General features: G+C 37.5%; 1 protein-coding gene across 2 annotated transcripts in view; it reads left to right on the top strand.

Moving 5' to 3' along the window:
- The window catches only part of caln1 (calneuron 1), an 89,068-nt gene extending 70,458 nt beyond the window's left edge, over positions 1 to 18,610 (top strand). For both annotated transcript variants that reach the window (XM_007248651.4, XM_007248650.4), the window contains exons 5-6: positions 4,917 to 5,073; positions 10,579 to 18,610. In XM_007248651.4, coding sequence (XP_007248713.1) covers positions 4,917 to 5,073; positions 10,579 to 10,706 — 285 coding nt within the window. In that variant the 3' untranslated portion in view covers positions 10,707 to 18,610. The remainder of the gene's footprint in view (positions 1 to 4,916; positions 5,074 to 10,578) is intronic.
- Positions 18,611 to 19,031: the final 421 nt, after the last annotated feature.

Below are 19,031 nucleotides of genomic sequence, written 5' to 3'. Positions count from 1 at the left end.
TTTTGTTTGGCTGATAGAAAAAAAGGAAACAAAATACAAATGATGCAAAAGCTCCCCAAAACATGTGACAGCTTAACACAAAAGTAACGCAATAGTTACATTTACTGGTAACTAGTTACTTTTATAGTGGAGTAACTCAGTTAGTAACTCAGTTACTTTTTTGGAGAAGTAACTAGTAACTATAACGAATTACTTTTTCAAAGTAACGTGCCCAACACTGCTGATGAATACATCATGCATAGATCATAACTGGAAATCATAACTGTTAAATATGATCTGATTAGCTCTGATTTTGTCAGAAAATCAATAAACATCTGATAGATTTCCAATTTCTATTAATACTGGCCCTAGGTCTAAATGACACCACTATAATCTATTAATAAATGTGGTTATATATTTTTTTATGATAGTAAAGCATGTAGCGGCAGTCAGGCTGTAGGGCTTCCCCCTTGCTGCTGAGGCAGGATTCTATTAGCATGTTGGTAATTGATGTTAAGCAGAATGATGCCCAGCGTGAAGCACGGGTCGATAAACCTCACGCTGTTTTACAGTGAGAGTTCAAAGCAGACCGATAAGTTGTAACCCTATTACCATTAAACTCAGTTCACAGAACCGTCAATAGTGCACCATCAGGACATTAGTGTGGGCGTGGGATTCTTTTTTTATATATATGTTACCATTGACCGGTTAATGTGTTCTCAGTGGACGAGGGCACATTAGAAAGCATGCACAGTGTAAGTGTTGGTTAGTTTTGGCACGCCACACTGCTCTCCTTCCACACTCCTGAACTCCACTTCCAAAAAAACCACTGACGATGACGTCACCGTCAGCCGCTTACCTTCACCCAATCGCATTACGCTCCCCCGTTCAGAGTCACCTGTGTTCTAAGAGGTTCCGGTTCAATGTAATTCTCTGTTTTGTATATATAGGTTTCAGTTAGCATCTGTACTTTGCGAGGTATTGTCGACTCATGTTGCGTACTGAGCGTTTTTCCAAACCTTTTTCTGTCTGCCCTTTTGTTATTACCCTTTTTTTTTGTATCACAGATTTTGCCTTTTATCTTTGCCTTATCGGATTTGTCACATTATTGGACTGTCTCTCTGGCTTTGGATCTTGGCCTTTTTTTACTACTACGTCTCCTGTATTCTGTGTGAGTGTTGTTCATCCTGTTATCTGGCTGTATTATCCTGTTTACGACTCTGTAAATAAACCAGTCTTTACCTTTTACTCGGCAAGCGTCACTCCTATCCGTCTGGCGTTACAAGTTTCAGTCTGTTTCCAATTATTTTATTTTACTCTTTTTAGCTTTTGTCCTCAATAGCCTTTTTCCCCCTTACATTACTTTTACTTTTATACTTTAAGTAGTTTTTAAACCAGTACTTGTATACTTTTACTTACAGAGTAAAAAGCAACTCAATTGAGCTGATACTATAACTTCTACAAAAGTATTTTAAACCCTAGTATCCATACTTCTACCTACAGAGTAATGAATGCACTATATGGCCAAAAGGGGTAGACACATGCTTCTACCGTTTCAGCAAAGGCCTTACAGTAGATTTTGGAACATTGCTGTAAGGATTTTATGGCATTTTGTCGTAGCAACATCACACACACACACATATACACACACACACAGAGTCATGATTACAAAGCTTATTCACTGCTTCCCATTCTGCCGTCCTGCCTTGAAGGTCATTCTGATTTCACAGTTTCCACAGTTTCTAAGAAGTAAACGTACGAGACTGAAAAGAAAAGGGATTTCTTCATAAAGCTGCGACTCCAGCGACCTTACTCCTGCCTCCACAGTGAACCGCAGTGCCAGTAATGTCCCAGAGTAGCGCCACTTCGCTAGCTGTGGGTCACCCAAAGGTCACATCAATGCCAGTGAGGTTTCCCTGCCTCACCAAAGGCCCAGAACAATCCCAGATTTCATCTCGGAAGACCGGACTGCTTTAAACTGCAAATTCTGTCATTCTCGAGAGGAGAGATTTCTGGAGAATATTCAGTAAAGAAAAACTATTGCTTTATTTGTGATGTTTGCACAGCATTTTCTCCGACGACAGAGACTCTTGTGAGGAGTCCGGGCCCTGTCTTACACCCTGTCTGTTTATATGCCTTGCACCATAAATTACGTAAATTAAATAGCAAAAGATTTTAGCAATATATCTACGATGATGGGCCTGATGGTCTGGAATTGAGGTGTAAGATAGCAATGAGCACCACAACGTGTCTTGCACTGGATGTACGATAGGACCTATGACAGTTGCGGCTTTAATAAAGTGTATAGAAGTGTAGAACAGGCATTATTCTCCACATATTTTCTTTCTATAGCAAATAAGAAAATAGCCTTAATTAGCGCATTGATTAACGTCTTGAGACCCCCTCAGGAATAAGTTAAGACATCCTTGGGGGTTACAAATCATAAGTTAAGAAAATGTATGTAAATTACAGGGATATGCAGCCAACTTATCTGTGCTAAAGTTCTTTATTTCACTCACTAAGCTGCAGTGTGTAACCAAAACTAACTAGGTTAAGGTTTCTGTTATGTTCTGGGTCAAACTGACCCGTTTTAAGCGAGTTTGAAGATCTAAGAAAATGTAGTTAAAAGTATTTTTTTTTTCAGTATGAAGCTTATTCTGCTGGCCTTAATTAGTGTAATCAACATATAATGAAAAATGAAAAAAAATCATGCAATCACACAAAATAAAAAACTAACAAAACAGCAGCGTTAAGTTTCAGTGTTATATAAAACTATTGTGTTTCACTATGAGCGGGAGGTCACAGGTTCGAACCCCCTCTTTCTTCAGCTTTGCCATCAAGCTGCCGGTGCTCAGAAGGAGCAAAACTGGCCCTGCTCCCTCCAGGTGGGTAGATGGCGCTCTCTCCCCACATCACTCCTACGGTGATGTCCACAGCACAGGGCATCTGTGAGCTGATGTACCGGAACCGAGTCGCTTAAGCTGTGGCTGACTTCACATGTATCGGAGGAAGCATGTGTTAGTCTTCACCCTCCTGGTGTGTTGAGGCATTACTAGTGATAGGGGGAGTCCTAGTGAGTGGGTTGGGTAATTGGCCGTGTAAATTGGGAGAAAATGGGAAAAATTAGAAGAAAAAAAAACTATTGTGTTTTATATGTTGGTCTTTTAAAATTAGTATTTAGTTTTTTTTTAAATGAAAAACAAGTGAATTATCCTTATTGAACTATTACCTGTTAGAGGTAAAGAACACGATTGCAATAAATATTGATAGAATAATTAGTAATAGTAAGAGTTAGTAATTAAATATTTACACTGCTTGTTGGGATTTTTTTTTTCTTTTGGTAATTAAAGATGCACTGTTGCTGTTCCTGTGAAATGAACATAACAAGAGGGTTATACAGTATCTACAGTGTAACAAACACACAAACCATGGTATGGAATGTGGTCGGGACTTTAAGGTGTGAAATTGGCCTCACACACACTTTACTTATACTAGAGTTTAATTGGGGATACAGTAACTTTCACATCATCTGCTATTGCTTGCAAAAAGTGCAATAAAATGATAACAGAGGAACTATATGTACTGTCTGTAATGCTTTATAGCCTGTCAGATTTATTAGCTTGCCAGCTATTATAATATCCTGTTGTATCTCCTTATGAGCCCCATAAAATAACAGCTGGTCCACCATCCATTTTTCTTCTGTGCTCCAGAAGCAGAACCTGAACTTTTCTTCTGATGCTGAACAGAATGACTTTCTCTTCCTCTGCGTGCCCCAGTTTCAGATTCAGTTTTTTATTCTGTGTAGTAGCGCTTCATTTCCCACCCGTAAAAGACTTGATGATGCTCTGTGTTAACTTGTCAGCAGCCGCAGCAGCATCAGCATCATTTTACAGAATGACTGTTTATCCTTTAACCTGACAGCTTTGTAAATAAGGCGTTACGCTGATCCGCCAGCGCTGTAATTACCTCTCCTCGAAAAATCTATTTGTAAGATGGATTGTGTCTCTGCGATTCTATACGTACTGTAAATAAACACACTTTTGTACAAGTGACAAAAAGTATAAGATACAAGATATTGATTACAAATTTTGCAGAAAGCAAAACTACAGATTGATTTAACACTTTAAAATCAGGTGTAAACTGTGCAATTGTTTCATTCTACATTGTTTGTCATGCAGTGTGAAAGGAAAAGTGATGTTCAACTAACTGCCCGAATTTTAGCGCACAACAGGGTACAAGTTAGCAAAGCTAGGGGCTTTCTCAACATTTATATCAACATATCCAGGGTGATGTCAGCATACCACCAAGAAGGATGAACCACATCCAACAGGATTAACTGTGGAGGCTGTAAGAGGAAGCTGTCTGAAAGGGATGTTCGGGTGCTAACCCGGATTGTATCCAAAAAACATAAAACCACGGCTGATCAAATCACGGCAGAATTCAATGTGCACCTCAACTCTCCTGTTTCCACCAGAACTGTCTGTCACCACAATAAATTACTGTGCTCTAAAACCAGGTGTTTCAGTTTCATTGTCCAATCCCTGTATATTAGCGTTAATAGTGCGGGTGTTTGTACATGTGATAATAGAAGGTAAATGTGATTCTTGGTTCCTCCCAGTGATTCTTCCTCCTGCAGCTCTGAGGGAGTTTTTCCTCTGTTGATCTCTGGAGGTTCTGTGTTGGATGTTTAGTGTTTTGTCTGATTTTCTCTTCTGATTCCACATTTCTGTAAAGCTGTTTTCAGCAACATCAGTTGTAAAAAGTGCTGTAGAAATAAATTCAATTTGATTTGACAAAGCACATTCAGTGCAGTGGCATTGTGAACATTATGAAAAGCAGGCAGCCCAGGAGCTTTATCCTCTGACACTGACAGTTTTCTGTCCTCACAATAGTTTGTTTGTTTTTCAGGTTTTCTATTGTTCTGTTCTGTTTTGCAGTTTGATATGCAGCGAATAACGCTGGAGGAGCTCAAGCACATCCTGTTCCACGCCTTCCGGGATCATCTCACGATGAAGGACATCGAAAACATCATCATCAACGAGGAGGAGAGCCTGAATGAGAATTCGGGGAACTGCCAGACAGAGTTCGAGGGAGGTGAGTGTGGAAAATGTTATTTTAATTTAATACTTTGTGATTTGATCAGGCATAACATTATAACCATATGTAAGTAATAATAAAAAACACAATAATAGTCAAATATATATGGAAAATAACAATTACTTTAAATATGAGATGATACTGATTGACCTTATATTGGCAAATGTAAGAAAATGAATAACACTGTATTGGACTATCTATTAAGACTATTAGAGCAAATATTTTACATAAGAGAAGTCAAATATTGTAGAGCCTTCTAGTAAAAAAATCCATATATTATTAATATATATATATAAACAGTGAGTTTTTGACAAAATATGAGGACCCTCTACGGGTTACATAAAAAAGTTTAAATAATGAAGAACTTTAGACTAGTCATGAGTTGTGGGTTCACATTATTTTGAAAGGGGAAGCTGTATATATATATATATATATATGGTTTTCTTTTGTATCTAGTTTCGTCTGCAAAATGGTTTTATATACAAAAATATTTACCAGGCAAAAAAGGGGAGAGGGGTGAAAAAACCCTTAAAAACAAAGGGAAATAAAATTTAAAAAAATATAGCAAAAAAGAGATAAATATTAAGAAACAACAACAAAGAAAGCAAAATAGCTACAAAAAAGAATAAAGAATTAAATATTCAAATAAGTATTGAAGAACAGGGTGAAAGGATGATACAGAAACAGAACTACAGTCTATAATTATTATACAACTACAGAGAGAACTTAGTGGTCAGCAGAGCTGAAAATTGGGTAATTGGTGTAGAAACATGAATAATAAAGTCATGCTTTATTTGTTGTGTAATGCAGTGGTTACAGTTACATTGAATCCCGGCCCTCTGTATCTGTGTATGCTTCATATCGGCAGGTTCTTGTCAGTACAAAGTCCTGCTGATTTTATCTTTGGGCTCATCATTCCTTCTTATAAAAACAGTTTAAGGGAGAATATTCCCAGATGCTTTATGGTTATTAAAACAAAAAAGAAGCAGATAATTAAAAAGCTGGCCGGTGTAGGTCCTCCATCCATATTTATGAGTGGGGGAAGCTCTCGTTAAAGCTAAAGGTCCCTCTGGTCTGGAGTCACACAAAACCGTCTAATGTTCATAAGACTGAATCAGGGTCCAGAGGTTTTTAAAACCTTATAAATCTCTACTTGATAGAAAGTTGGTGAAGCGAGTACAGAACTAGACTTTACCTTCAAAAGAACTACTTGGACAGGATTCGTATTGCATTTTTACTAAAGGATATCAGTCAAATGTATGACCAGTTTGCATGGGTTAACAAAATCTCAGCATAAATGACTAAAATGGCTAAAATAAAAATATAATGCAATATCTCATAACTAACTTAGGGTAGTAATTATTTTTTAATTTAGTAAAGTATTATTTCACCGGTCACACCATGTTCAATCACTTGAATATAATTATAATTATAAAAATCATACATGGTAAAATCTATGGAGTCCATTTTGTGCCAAAACGTTAAACACAAAAAATAAATAAATCTGCACTCAAAATTTTAATAATCAAAAGGAAAAGGTGTATGTTGCAAATTCAAAACAGAAAAAAATATATCAAATATATGTGAAAATGATTTGCGTATGGATTTTGCCTGTCTTTGCTTTCATTTTTGTGTTTTTATGGATTTTCTGTGCATCTTTTATTTTTTTTCTCGCTAAAGTCTTTTGCTTCTGGAAACTCCCATTTGCTTCTGCTTTATTTATTTAGCTACTTTTTTATTTTTCCTTCTGTATGCAAATAATCTGCCATTTTTATTGCAGAGTTGATATTTTTATGTAAAACATTTGGCACAAAATTAACTCCATAAAAATCTCCTTACCAATTTTACCTGAATTTTACCATACAAGGACTAAATGAGTGATGGGTCAGGACACTTCAGATTTCCCCCCTAAAACTACCAGTCTGGAGGTTTGCTACAGATCTGCATATAATATAAATATCTGTGCCTTATACAACAAGACTAAACTCTTCCCTGACTGCCTCCGTTCTTGTGAAAAGCCACAAAAACGTATTTTTAACAGGATGTGATGGAATATTTACTTATTTCGATTTTCACAGGTTTGTTTAAGGCGAGGTCATTTTTAGGCTTGTTTAACAGAAGGTAAAAAGGGGTGAAGGAACTAAAGGACTGGAGGAGAGAAAGTAAACACTGATCTTTAACAGTTCAGCTCATAGATAAAGAAACAGGTATTGGCTAATTAAAATCAAATGAACTGTTTCTCAACCAATCAAAGTGTAGGAACAGTCTGAAGATGTTTACTTGTAAAAGTACTGGTTTCAAAACTACTTAAAGTATAAAAGTAAAAGTAATGTAAGGGGGGAAAATGACCACTACCCCCCCCCCTCCCCAAATAGAATTTTTCTATTTTTAAAAGCCATAATGACTATAATGTTATATTAAAACGTTAATGTTGATAAAATTGGGGTGCACTAGGCTCCCTGTTTCAGCTGCATATATGCTCATTGAAAATTAATGTATTTTTGTAAAATATGTAAATATATTAAAGTTAAAGTTTAGTTGGAGGTTTGTCTGGAGTTCTCTTGAGTCTCTGCACAGATCATCTTCATACTAGACTATATACTTCTCCTATGTTCTTGCTGGAGTGTGGGTGTTGGGGGGGCATGTTGATTGATAACAGTATAATATATAATATAAATATTTATACTTCTCTACATCCAATCACAATCAGATTCACTCTATCTGGATGGAGAGATTTATATGGATAGAGGTTTTACTGAATGATTAGAAGCGGGAATGAAAACAAGCTGAAATGTAATAGGAGCAACCAGGCTTTTTTTAAAGCCTATGTAAGAAGTAGAAAGTTCGGATAATTGTGTGAAAATGTAAAAAAATACTCCAGTAAAGTATCGATAACTAACATTTCTACTTAAGTATGGTAACGAAGTATTAGTAATTTGTAACTTGACACTCCTTCTGCTGCCAGTTGCTTCTCTGTTATTTTCCTACATGAACATTTAAACCCAGCCTTTACACACTCTGAAGTATATTAAATGATGTAAATTTAAACATGGAAAGGCAACATGCTGTGTGTGACTGGGGCTCGGTCCAGGTTCTTGTCAGCACATATTCACTCCTGGTCCTTCAGGCCATGGATTCACTGCTAGAGGAGAGACTTGCTGACTTGCTGCTGCATCTATAGAGGATTAGAGCTGGAGGGGATGATCAGGGTGAGGCTGATACGCAATCTGTCTTAGTATGCCTTCCAGCGCCACCTAATAACCACCACTCTGTTCTTATACTGCGGCTCTCGACTGCCCCAGACTCTCGCGTGGCACTGCCAGCAGTGATGCTTGCTCTAACAGCCTACAACATTAATGCCAGGCAGTTAATCATGATGCATCTTAACAATAAAAACTAAAAAAATCATAATGATAATGAGGCTACACTGACTGACCTGCAATAAGGAGACTAGCAGGTGTGAAGTAACTAAGCACAAATCCTTTCTTCACGGACTTAAAGGAGAACTCCAGTGTAAAATGGACTTTTGGTTTAGTAAAACATGAGAAAAAGTACTTACCTTTGATGAATAGCACACCTCCGTTCTCCCACAGCATTCTGAGATCCAGAAATTTTAACTGTTTGTCCAAACACCCTTCAGACTGGGTGAGACAGGGCATATTTTGCCCTGATAAATCACTTTTTCCATCGCTAGAATCCGGAGAGCCTGACATTTAAAACAAGGCATTAATAACTTAAAAAAAGTGTACAAGAAGCTTATTAAAAACCACTGTTTACATCCTGTTACTCCTGGCGCCGGCTGCTATGCTATGCAGACTCTACGTCATACCTGTCAAGTCTCCCGTTTTGGCCGGGAAACTACCGTATTTTACTCCTCTTTCCCGTCGTCCTCCCGTATTAGTATTTTCCCGTAAATTTCCCGTATTATATTAAAATTAAAAATATATATATTATTGAGGAGACAGGGCACTGACCGCTCTGTGTCTCTTAACCAATCGTGGAGCCGGTTCAAGGAGAAAGTCCCGCCTTTCAGGAAAAACAGCCAATCAGCTTGCAAAGGAGGGTCAGTGTGGGGAAGCCCCCCGTCGCTGTAAGTTCAGGCAGCTAGTCGGAGCTGCTGATGTTAAAACAGATCTGGATATATGGAGATTTTTCTAAAAGAAAGGTAACGGTAGGCTAATCATGTAAACTGTGATGAGATTTTTCTGATAGCTGCTTAAAAATACTCGTCTCCGAAATAAAACACACAGATTAAACCTTTTAAAATAAAAAAAATTACAGCTTGTGAGAGAGGACCGAAATTAACTGAACTGATCAGGCGTTGAGTGATCAAAAGAAAGAAGTATTAATTAAAAATTACTAATTGTGTAGCGATATTAAATTATGCCCAATGTCACGCAGTCTGAAGGGTGTTAGGACAAACTGTTAAAATTCCTGGATCTCAGAATGCTGTGGGAGAACAGAGGTGTGCTATTCATCAAAAGTAAGCACTTTTTATCATGTTTTACTACAACAAAAGTCTATTTTACACACACAAGTAGAAATGTTGGTTATCTATAAATAGGTTGTTTTATTTTGGAACCTCTAATTTTTACTTAATTACTACTTGTTTGGAGCCTTTTTTGCCTCTTTTTACCTCTCCTGTTATGTTCATTTGTCAGAAGCAGCAGTGGTGTTCCCCGGTCATTTTGACCCGTCGCATGTTTAATTATCCAAAAAGATATCTGAAAAAAAAATCCTAACAAGCAGAGTGAATATTTTATTACTAACTCCACTGCTTATTATTATCAATATAATTAATATTTAGTGCAGTGGTGTTTCTTACCTCTAACAGGTAATGGTTCAATTAGGATAATGCACTCGTTCTTCATAAAAAAATACATACTTTTTTATGTTTCCCTATTTTAGTAATTTAAAAAATGACCAACATATAAAACAGTAGTTTTACATAACAGTGAAACATAACATTAAAATTTTGTTTAACATACAGTTTTTGTTTTTGCAGGGGGTGGTTACAAATATTTGAGATGAACCATTTTTATATTATATGTTAATTACACTAATTAAGGCAGGCAGAAGAAGTTTCATACTGAAAAAATACTTTTAACTATATATTTAACTATAACTATATATACGGGTCAATTTGACCCGTAACATAACAGGAGGGTTAACACAGTTTAAGTGAATTTGTGTGAGTTGTCCTACTGAACTTTAAAAACATATTAAAAGTGTTATTAAAGAATAGATTTAACACATCTAATCACATTCAGTTTGTACAGGATTGTACATACATTGATAAAAACAAAAGCAAGATATCTAATTTCTGCAAGCATCAGCTATTAAAGTTCTTTTACCCAGACTATAAAATAACTAAAGCAAACTCCTTTGTTGTCCTTGCGTATGCAGAGGTTGTTCTCTCCCATTTTCTAATATTCAGTTGTTTAACTCATGACTGATCGTTCTGGTTCTTCTCGTTTTGTGTGTTGTTGTGTTGGTGTGTAGTCCACCCCAAAAAGAAGAACCGGCAGACGTGCGTGCGGAAGAGCCTGATCTGTGCTTTCGCCATGGCCTTCATCATCAGCGTCATGCTCATCGCGGCCAATCAGATGCTGCGTAACGGCATGGAGTAGCGGCACCACTGTGAGCAGGGCGGGGGCGGAGCCTGCATGTGCATGTCCGTCTGTGACGTCATTTCCTTTTGCCTAAAAAAAACAATAACGAACGACTTGAACCTGCGAAAACTCTCTCTATCAAAGGAAACCAAACACCTCGCTGAACGAACAGAGGAGAGTTCCTTTCTTCCCCTTCTTTCCACAGTGTTTCTTTTACTTTCCTTTTCTTTTCTCTGTTGTTGTCTCAAGTGACAGCCAGCAGGGGGCAGTGCTTTGCCGAGCCCCCTTCACCACACTGGCAGGGACTTTAAAGGGCTGACTTTTGCTTTTCGATTCTTCGCCGCCTCCCCACAACATCCCCCCCCCCCATGCCACCAACCTCTGTTCCCTTAATGCAATAACATACTGGAGCCTGCAAGCACCTCTCCAACCTGTCCAATCCACGGCTCCGATTTTCAGCAGGGATCCGCTGATGAGCTGCTATTAGCGAGAGTTATGGATGTTCGTTTCACACTTAGCAGAGAGGAGCTGCGACGTCTGCCCAAATAGCCTTTTAATGCTTTATTTTTGGTTATTTATTTTTTTTGGACGTTGAGGGAAGAGATGAGATACACTTGTTTTGTTAGATAATCACTTCTCATCACTTCTGTTCTTCACTTCTGTTTGGGGGAGCCTTGACCCGCAACGGAAGATGATTCGCTTGCATAGCATTACACCATGTTCCAAGTTATTATGCAAGTGATATTTTTCAGTCAGTATATTTCTATATCATGACCCCATAAGTATAAATCCAGTTTTATTGAACAAACCTTCCAATGATAAGAGTAATACAAATAAATAATAAAAATAAAAACTCAAAATGCACTGTTCCATATTATTAAACAGGCCACAGGTTCCAAAATCTCTGCTGCTGAAAAGCATGAAATGATGCAGTACCGTGGACAAGGAATGAAAGCATTGGATATTTCACAAAAAACTGAAGTGTGATCATCATACTGTGAAGAGATTTGTGACTAATTCAGAGCACAGACGGGTTTGTACAGATGAAGGTAAAATTAGCAAGGTTTCTGCCAGACAAATTCATTGAATTAAGAGAGCAGCACAGTTAGTTGAAGCTACTTGTCACTCTGGAGTCTCGCAAACCTCAAGGTGTAGGATCCTCCACCCCTAAACAGAGCTCACAAGCAGAAACGGTTGCAGTGGAGCCCAGACATACATGAAGACTAATTTCCAAACAGTCTTGTTTACTGATGAGTGTCATACAACACTGGATGGTCCGGATGAATGGAGTAGTGGATGCCCAACTGTCCAAAATCTCACAAGCTCAATCGATGCAAGAATTGTGTAGGAGATATCAAAGAAGGGGTCCTTTTATATGTCACATTTTATATGGCTTTAAAACCTATGAAATGTTTTGAAAATGCATTTGTTTAATAAAATTAGATTTATCCTTAATGGGTCATGGCTTGAAATACTGATTTTCATTTGCCTCAACCATTTAGGAAAATCTGAGAAAAATATCCCTCGCATAACAAATTGGAACACGGTGTATGTTGGCGGTATCAAAACATGGACTAGTTTGAGTGTTGGGTTCCCAAACATTGGGTTTCTTAACCATCAAGTCCTCTAAACTAGAGCTAAACTGACGGATGCCATGTTCTGTTCACCCTGAATCCCAACACACCTGGAATACTTTTTTTAGAACATACTTGTGAATACCTGGAACAGGTGTACTGGAAGTTTGGCTCGAGCTGGTTATATCTAAGGATTGAGGTGACAGGCTCTGGGCTAAATACTGTAAGCATGATGAACATGATGAAGCTCAGGACATTCTACCCCTTATGTATTATGAACTATTTATTGATGAGGCAGGACAGGAGCAGAGCAGGCTTTTTGATTTTTTTTTTTATTATACTGTATTTACTATGTGTATGTGATTAAGGCTATGTTTACATCACAGGTTTATTTTCTTTATTTATGTAGATTTACAAATCTGATTCTTTCAGTAAATGTGAACTCGCTGGACATCTTTGCAATACCAGCATGCAGTTCTCTACCAAGAACCAGTGCCCTTTTCCCTCTATAAAAACCCTTTCCAATGTGGAGGAGATCTGTGCAAGTGCAGTAGCCAAAACTAGTAGAAAAATCACAGGGACTAGAATTGAACACTAAGGAACAGTTGTTTGTCTGTTCGCATGGACAATTTGAGCCAGATTCTGCTGGTCACAATCATTACCAACCACAGTGCTGTCCATCGTGGGTGGTATTGCCTACTATAAGTATTCCTGGTACACACGTGACATGACACTGTGGCTCAATTCGTGTTATATAAATACCTTCATAAATTCAGAAAGTACACAGGTGTGGGCGTTCCCAAGCCATCCCTGGTGTCCCATGATTTTTGGCTTTTCAGTGTAACCGAGCAATAAGCCTTGTAATGTGAACATAGCCTGAGACTGAAGACTCTAGCTTTGGGTTTTATGAGCAGTTTTGGTCGGTATTGTCCCTCTAGGAACACAACTATTAATTTCTGCACGTGGTTTTGGTCCTTTTAAGCCATTTCCTTAATGTTTCCAGATCCAAGCCCCCCAGTGTCATCACTCCACCCTCAGCCCCGTACCCTCATCCTGCATCTTCTGTTCTTCTGCTCTCATCTTTACACACCAAACCCTTAGCAGCCATTACAGTGATGTTTCATTCTCAGGCCATCATCCTGACGTTGCACGTTGCTCTGTAGTGTCACAGTGTGTTTCAGGCTTGTCTCCAGCTGTACCGCTCAGACATACATGGCTGTAACTGTGTCGAGTCTCTGGGATCTTCTGGTTCTTTCACAGCCATAAATATGTGACCGTATTTCATGAGCTATGTTCAGACTGCAGGCTGTAAACTGGATGTGTTTCTTCAATCAGATCTGTTGAGATGACTGTCTGTACTGTTTTTTGAAGGCTTAGGTGCTCTTCTTGGACCACAGAAGTATGTAAGGGTGTTCCAAGTGGTCCAGTGGTCCATAGTGCTGCCACTATGATCTGAAGTTTGCTGGTTAAAATCCAGCTCGTGCTGCTCGCTCAGCCATCAGCAGCCAGAGTCTGAGAGAGAGAACAACTGGTATACAAAAATTTGTACGTAGCTGGGCGTGGTGGTCTGTATTGATATCTTGGCAGCGAAAAACACAGGTGCACCACTGACTGAATAAAACCCTGACAACAGTCATCAGTCAGACGTTCATTCAGACGTTATCTTGGCAACACAGGCCCGTCCCCAACTTGCATGCACCCCCTTATTACACACACAAGGATGCACAGCAGTGCACAAACCCAACATTTACATCAATAACATTGATGTTCCTGTAAATGAGATGCCGGCGCACCTTTACAGCGTGAACGAGCAGATCATTTTTCTCTGCTGAGAAGTATTGGGCACATCCAGGTAGCTGCACCATTAAAATAGCAATTTGCCAAAGTAAGAGCGCACCTGTCTCTTAAAGGGAAAGGGAAGTGACACGCTAATTGGTTTATTTTATGCATTGTACCCAAAACACACCCATAATTAATTAGAAGAATTAGTCTATTGTGTCAATTGTGCGTTTTGAGCCATGCAAGGTGTACGAAAGCAAAGATATAAGTCAGGCCCTAAGTAAGGTGCCTGGTTGGTTTATAGATCACTAAAATAGGGCCCTTTATGTGGTTTCTGGTTGTCCATATTGTAAACCTGTAAATCTGGATTAAATCTTAATACACCAAAAGTCTGATTTTATGTAGTTTCTGACTTTCTAGACTTTCAAAACTCAATCTGGATTCAATTTAGATTTGACTGTAATTTGATTCCATGTGGTTCCTGACTTTCTAGAGTATCAAAAATCTTTCTGGATTAAATATTTTTACACCAGAAATTGTAGAGATTGTATGTGGATTCTGGTTGTCCTGAGTTTTAAAAATCAAACCCAGTTTTCCAGTGGACTGAGGTGCTGCCACTATGATCTGAAGATTACTGGTTCGAATCCATCTGCCATCAGCAGCCGGAGTCTGAGAGAGCACAGCTGGTGTTCAAATGTTTTTACTCTGATGGGCGTGGTGGTCTGGAAATGAGGTGCGTTCAGGTAAATTTTAGGTGTTTTGCAAAAATCAAACTGTGTACAATCTAGATATACCAAAGCAGTCTGAACATAGCCATCTCATATTCTGTCTGATAACTACACAGATTCCCCAGAACCACTGCAGAATTGTGTTTTGGATTGAGACAAATAGAAATGTCACCCGAATCACAGCAGCTTCTCTGCTACGTGAATTTACGCGACTCCAGTCATCAGAGCTTCAACAGTTAGGACAGTTCTGTGCCTGATACAGCTCAGTTCATTGTTTATTTTGTTGTTGTTGTTTTTAATCACAAGATGATCTTTCTCTCTGTCCTTTGGGCTCCTGAATGAGCCTGTCCTATGATGCTCCTCATGTTCCTCAGCTTCTCCTCATGTTTTCATGAAGGACTGCTCTCCCTGAATGCATGTGATCTTGTAGAAGTGTGTAAATAGGTGTCTGTGTTAGGAGATTTCTGTATGTGTGTATGTTTGTATGTATATGCATGACGGTCTATAGGTCGGTACAGTCGGTACAGACGGAGTGTTGGCAGGCGTAGAGGAGGCGGCTGAATCCAATACACGTTCGCCAGCTCTCAGCTCCTCCTGCAGCCTCTGACTAAAGCCATATTAGTCTGCACAGACTACCGTACCGAAAGAACACAGCCGTGCGTTTTCTACTCCTTTAACAGCGAGAACTACTGTTAGGTTGTGTGGAGGGACGACGTTCACCCACTCCCTCCTCCTCCTTTTGCACTGAAATGCTCATCCTCATGTACATAGAAAGACTAAAAGAAAGAGAGAGAGAGAAAGATGGAGATAGAGGGAGGAGGGATCCACACGCTAGTACAATGTCTCCACCTGGTGGTGCAGGTATGAATGGATCTTAACTAACAAGGATTTCCAAGGCATTTATCCCCCATGTTGTCTTTTTTCTTTGTCTGAAGCAGATTTTACACGTTAGCTCGTAGCATTCGATTACACGAAACCCAGGGGGAGTAAACAGGGCACTGTACCATATGTGTTTGCATATGTCGGAATATTTTGTTTACCACATCATTAGCTGTGGGCTAAATGTACATACACTCTAGTCTTGATCTAGAACATTTTGATCAATATTTTTTTGGATTAGCATTGATTTAGATTAATTGCTTGATTAATTTTTACATTTTAGATGATCTTTACTGAAAACGGAACTGAAAACGTTTTGTTTTTTTTCAGACATTCTCATCATTTCTCTGTGTGAAAATGTTTGAGGGACATGATTAAATGAGGAAAAGGAGATGAAAAACTGAGCCAATGACTCATATAATGACAATAATATTTACAGTAATAATGATAATAATAATAATAATAATAATAATAGTGATTTAAAATGTTGCAAGAAAAAAAAGCAAGCTGTTCTACAGACCTCTAAGATGCTTTGCATGCAGAGTCCTTTTCAAATCACACAATAGCAATTTATGTTATTTAGGTCATTATTGAGGTCTTGTCTCTTTAATTCAATAATTACAAGTTGTCCAGGCTCGGAGTCAGCCAAGCAACATTAAACCTTGATGCTCCCTCCACCATGCTTCACAGTTCCGATGAGGTTTTGGTGTTAGTGTCTTTTTGTCTGTCTGTAGAACATCTTCTCAGAGAGAAGAGAACCCTTTGCAAGTACCATGATTTCATAGTGGCTACTAATTAATGTGGTCTGGTCATTATCAAAGTCACAGTTATAGACAAATACGAATCTAATTAATTATATAATAACGCTGAGAGTGCTGTCGTCTTCATGCCTTTTATTGAGTAAACAGAGTAAGCATCCACAGCACAGGCTAGATAAAGTGAATAAGCAAACTCTTTAAAAGTACCTTCAAAGTTCCTGTAATGATTGTTATCTGTCTGTTATCGAGGTCACAATTACAGACAAACACAACCTGCACAATTAATATCATACAAAAAGCTGTACTTCCTTGTCTTCTAGTGAGCACATGAAGCAAATATCTGCATTGCAGGCTAGAAAAAATAAGTGAATCTCTAGATCCGCCTTTAGTAGCAACCCAACAAACAATTTATGGTTAGTATAATGTTTTCTGAATGTTACAGTTAGCGTCCTTTGGCGTTCTATCTGTGAAGTTTTTTTTTGATGTTCTCAGAATGTTTTTATTTAACGTTATTAAACGTTCTGGTAACGTTGATGCAACTTCACTTGTGTAAATGTTTTAAACTTTTAGTTTTGGAAATGTCACTCTTAATCTTTCCATAAGGAGGTCAGTTATTAGTTTCTAGCTGGGAATGTTATCTAAGAAATGTTCTAATGTCCTAATGCAAATAATTTTTATATCACATGTCAGAATGTTCGTGGAACATTATTTCTGTAGTGTTACAGGCAAAACCTTCCTGGAACCTTTTCACAACATTGCTAGATGTTTTTAGAATGCTCTCTGTTAGCTGGGAATTATGTCCTCCAAAGATTTCCTGTACCTACAGAAATTATTTTCACATTTACGCTCAGTTTAATCGTTCATTTAATCAGCTGAACTAAAATATAAGAACTTCATAAATAAAACAATAAATATTAAATGGTAAGAGCATTAGAAAAACAAACCAACAATAAAATATTTAATTAAGAAAAAATTAAATAGTTCAGAATAAAAGGATACGTGGACAGGCAAAATGTGGTGCTGCCACTGTGATCTGAAGATTGCTAATTCAAATCCATCTTGTGCTGCTCGGCCATCAGCAGCCGGAGTCTGAGAGAGCACAGTTTGTATTCAAATGTTTTTACTCCGACGATCGTTGTGGTCTGGAAAGAAATTACAGGTGTTGCAAAAATCAAACTGTGTACAATCTAGATATGCCAAAGCAGTCTGAACATAGCCATCTCATATTCTGTCTGATAACTACACAGATTCCCCAGAACCACTGCAGAATTGTATTTTGAATTGAGGCAAATAGAAATGTCCTCCAAAGATTTCCTGTACCTGCAGAAATTATTTTCATATTTACACTTTTTCATATTTACACATTTAATCGTTCATTTAATCAGCTGAACTAAAATATAAGAACTTCATAAATAAAACAATAAATATTAAATGGTAAGAGCATTAGAAAAACAAACCAACAATAAAATATTTAATTAAGAAAAAATTAAATAGTTCAGAATAAAAGGATACGTGGACAGGCAAAATGTAATGCAAAAAACAATGAAATAAATAGAATAGAATAATACAATATAAACGCAAATAAAGAAATAAAAGACTAAAAAATGAGTAGCTTAAGTAGCACTACAATTATGAAGAAAGTAAGTGAGAGAAATAAAATACAACTCAAAATATAAGATAGAATAAATAAAATAACAAAATAAATTAAATAAAAAGAGAATAAAATAAATAAAAGGATAAAATGAACAAAATAAATAAGAAGGCTAAAAGGTAAAACAGACAAATTCAAATAAAACAGTTATAATCTGTCTGAAGGTTGTTAGAAACTTTATGATATGACAGTGACTTGGAATATTTTCAGTCCACATTTGTGGTATTATTATTATTATGGTAGTTCCAAAGGGTTGCAACAGTTTCTTGCAATTTTAACAGATTTTTTTTAATGGGAATATGTTTGTGGAACAGCATGTGGTTTGATATTTGACTGCTGCATTAGGAAATGTGTAGAATCACTGAATTGCCGAAAATGAATCCACAGCACTCACCTACACCCCACCAAATACCAACAAAAAATTTGCATGCAGTATCTAGCCAGATAGAATTTAGATGATAGAAATTCTTATACAATGCCCTAGATTATTCTGTAAATATAAAAACCTGTATAGAAAAATGCATTTATGCAATAAAGGATTTTTTATAATATCTATTTGAATGTCCTCCTTATTGACACTTTGTTGAAGTTTTTTTTTTTTTTATTACTCTCATTTGGCAAATTCAAATATATTTACACTGAAATGCCATATGTCATGGGACAGTAACTATTATCATGTCTCATGACAGCTGAAGAACACTGCACTGACCTGTGGGATGTATGTGTTTGGGGTAAGGGTGTGCCATATCGTATCGTATGCAATAATATCACCAACATTTTCTAATATTGTGAACAATATTATACCCTGAAATATCACCTACCCCTAATTATCACATTTTTAGCAAAAGAAAATAAATTCACACTGTTCTCATTTCCCATTATATATCTACTAGAGACCAGTATCATTTATTTTACTTTATTTGGAGTGCATTATTAGTATCATGACATTCTGGATCACTAACTTCTGTTACAAT

The sequence above is a fragment of the Astyanax mexicanus genome, chromosome 18 (assembly GCF_023375975.1).
Source record: "Astyanax mexicanus isolate ESR-SI-001 chromosome 18, AstMex3_surface, whole genome shotgun sequence".
NCBI lineage: Eukaryota > Metazoa > Chordata > Actinopteri > Characiformes > Acestrorhamphidae > Astyanax > Astyanax mexicanus.
The sequence above is the reverse complement of the archived record's forward strand: the minus strand, read 5'-3'. Positions and strand labels throughout refer to the sequence as shown.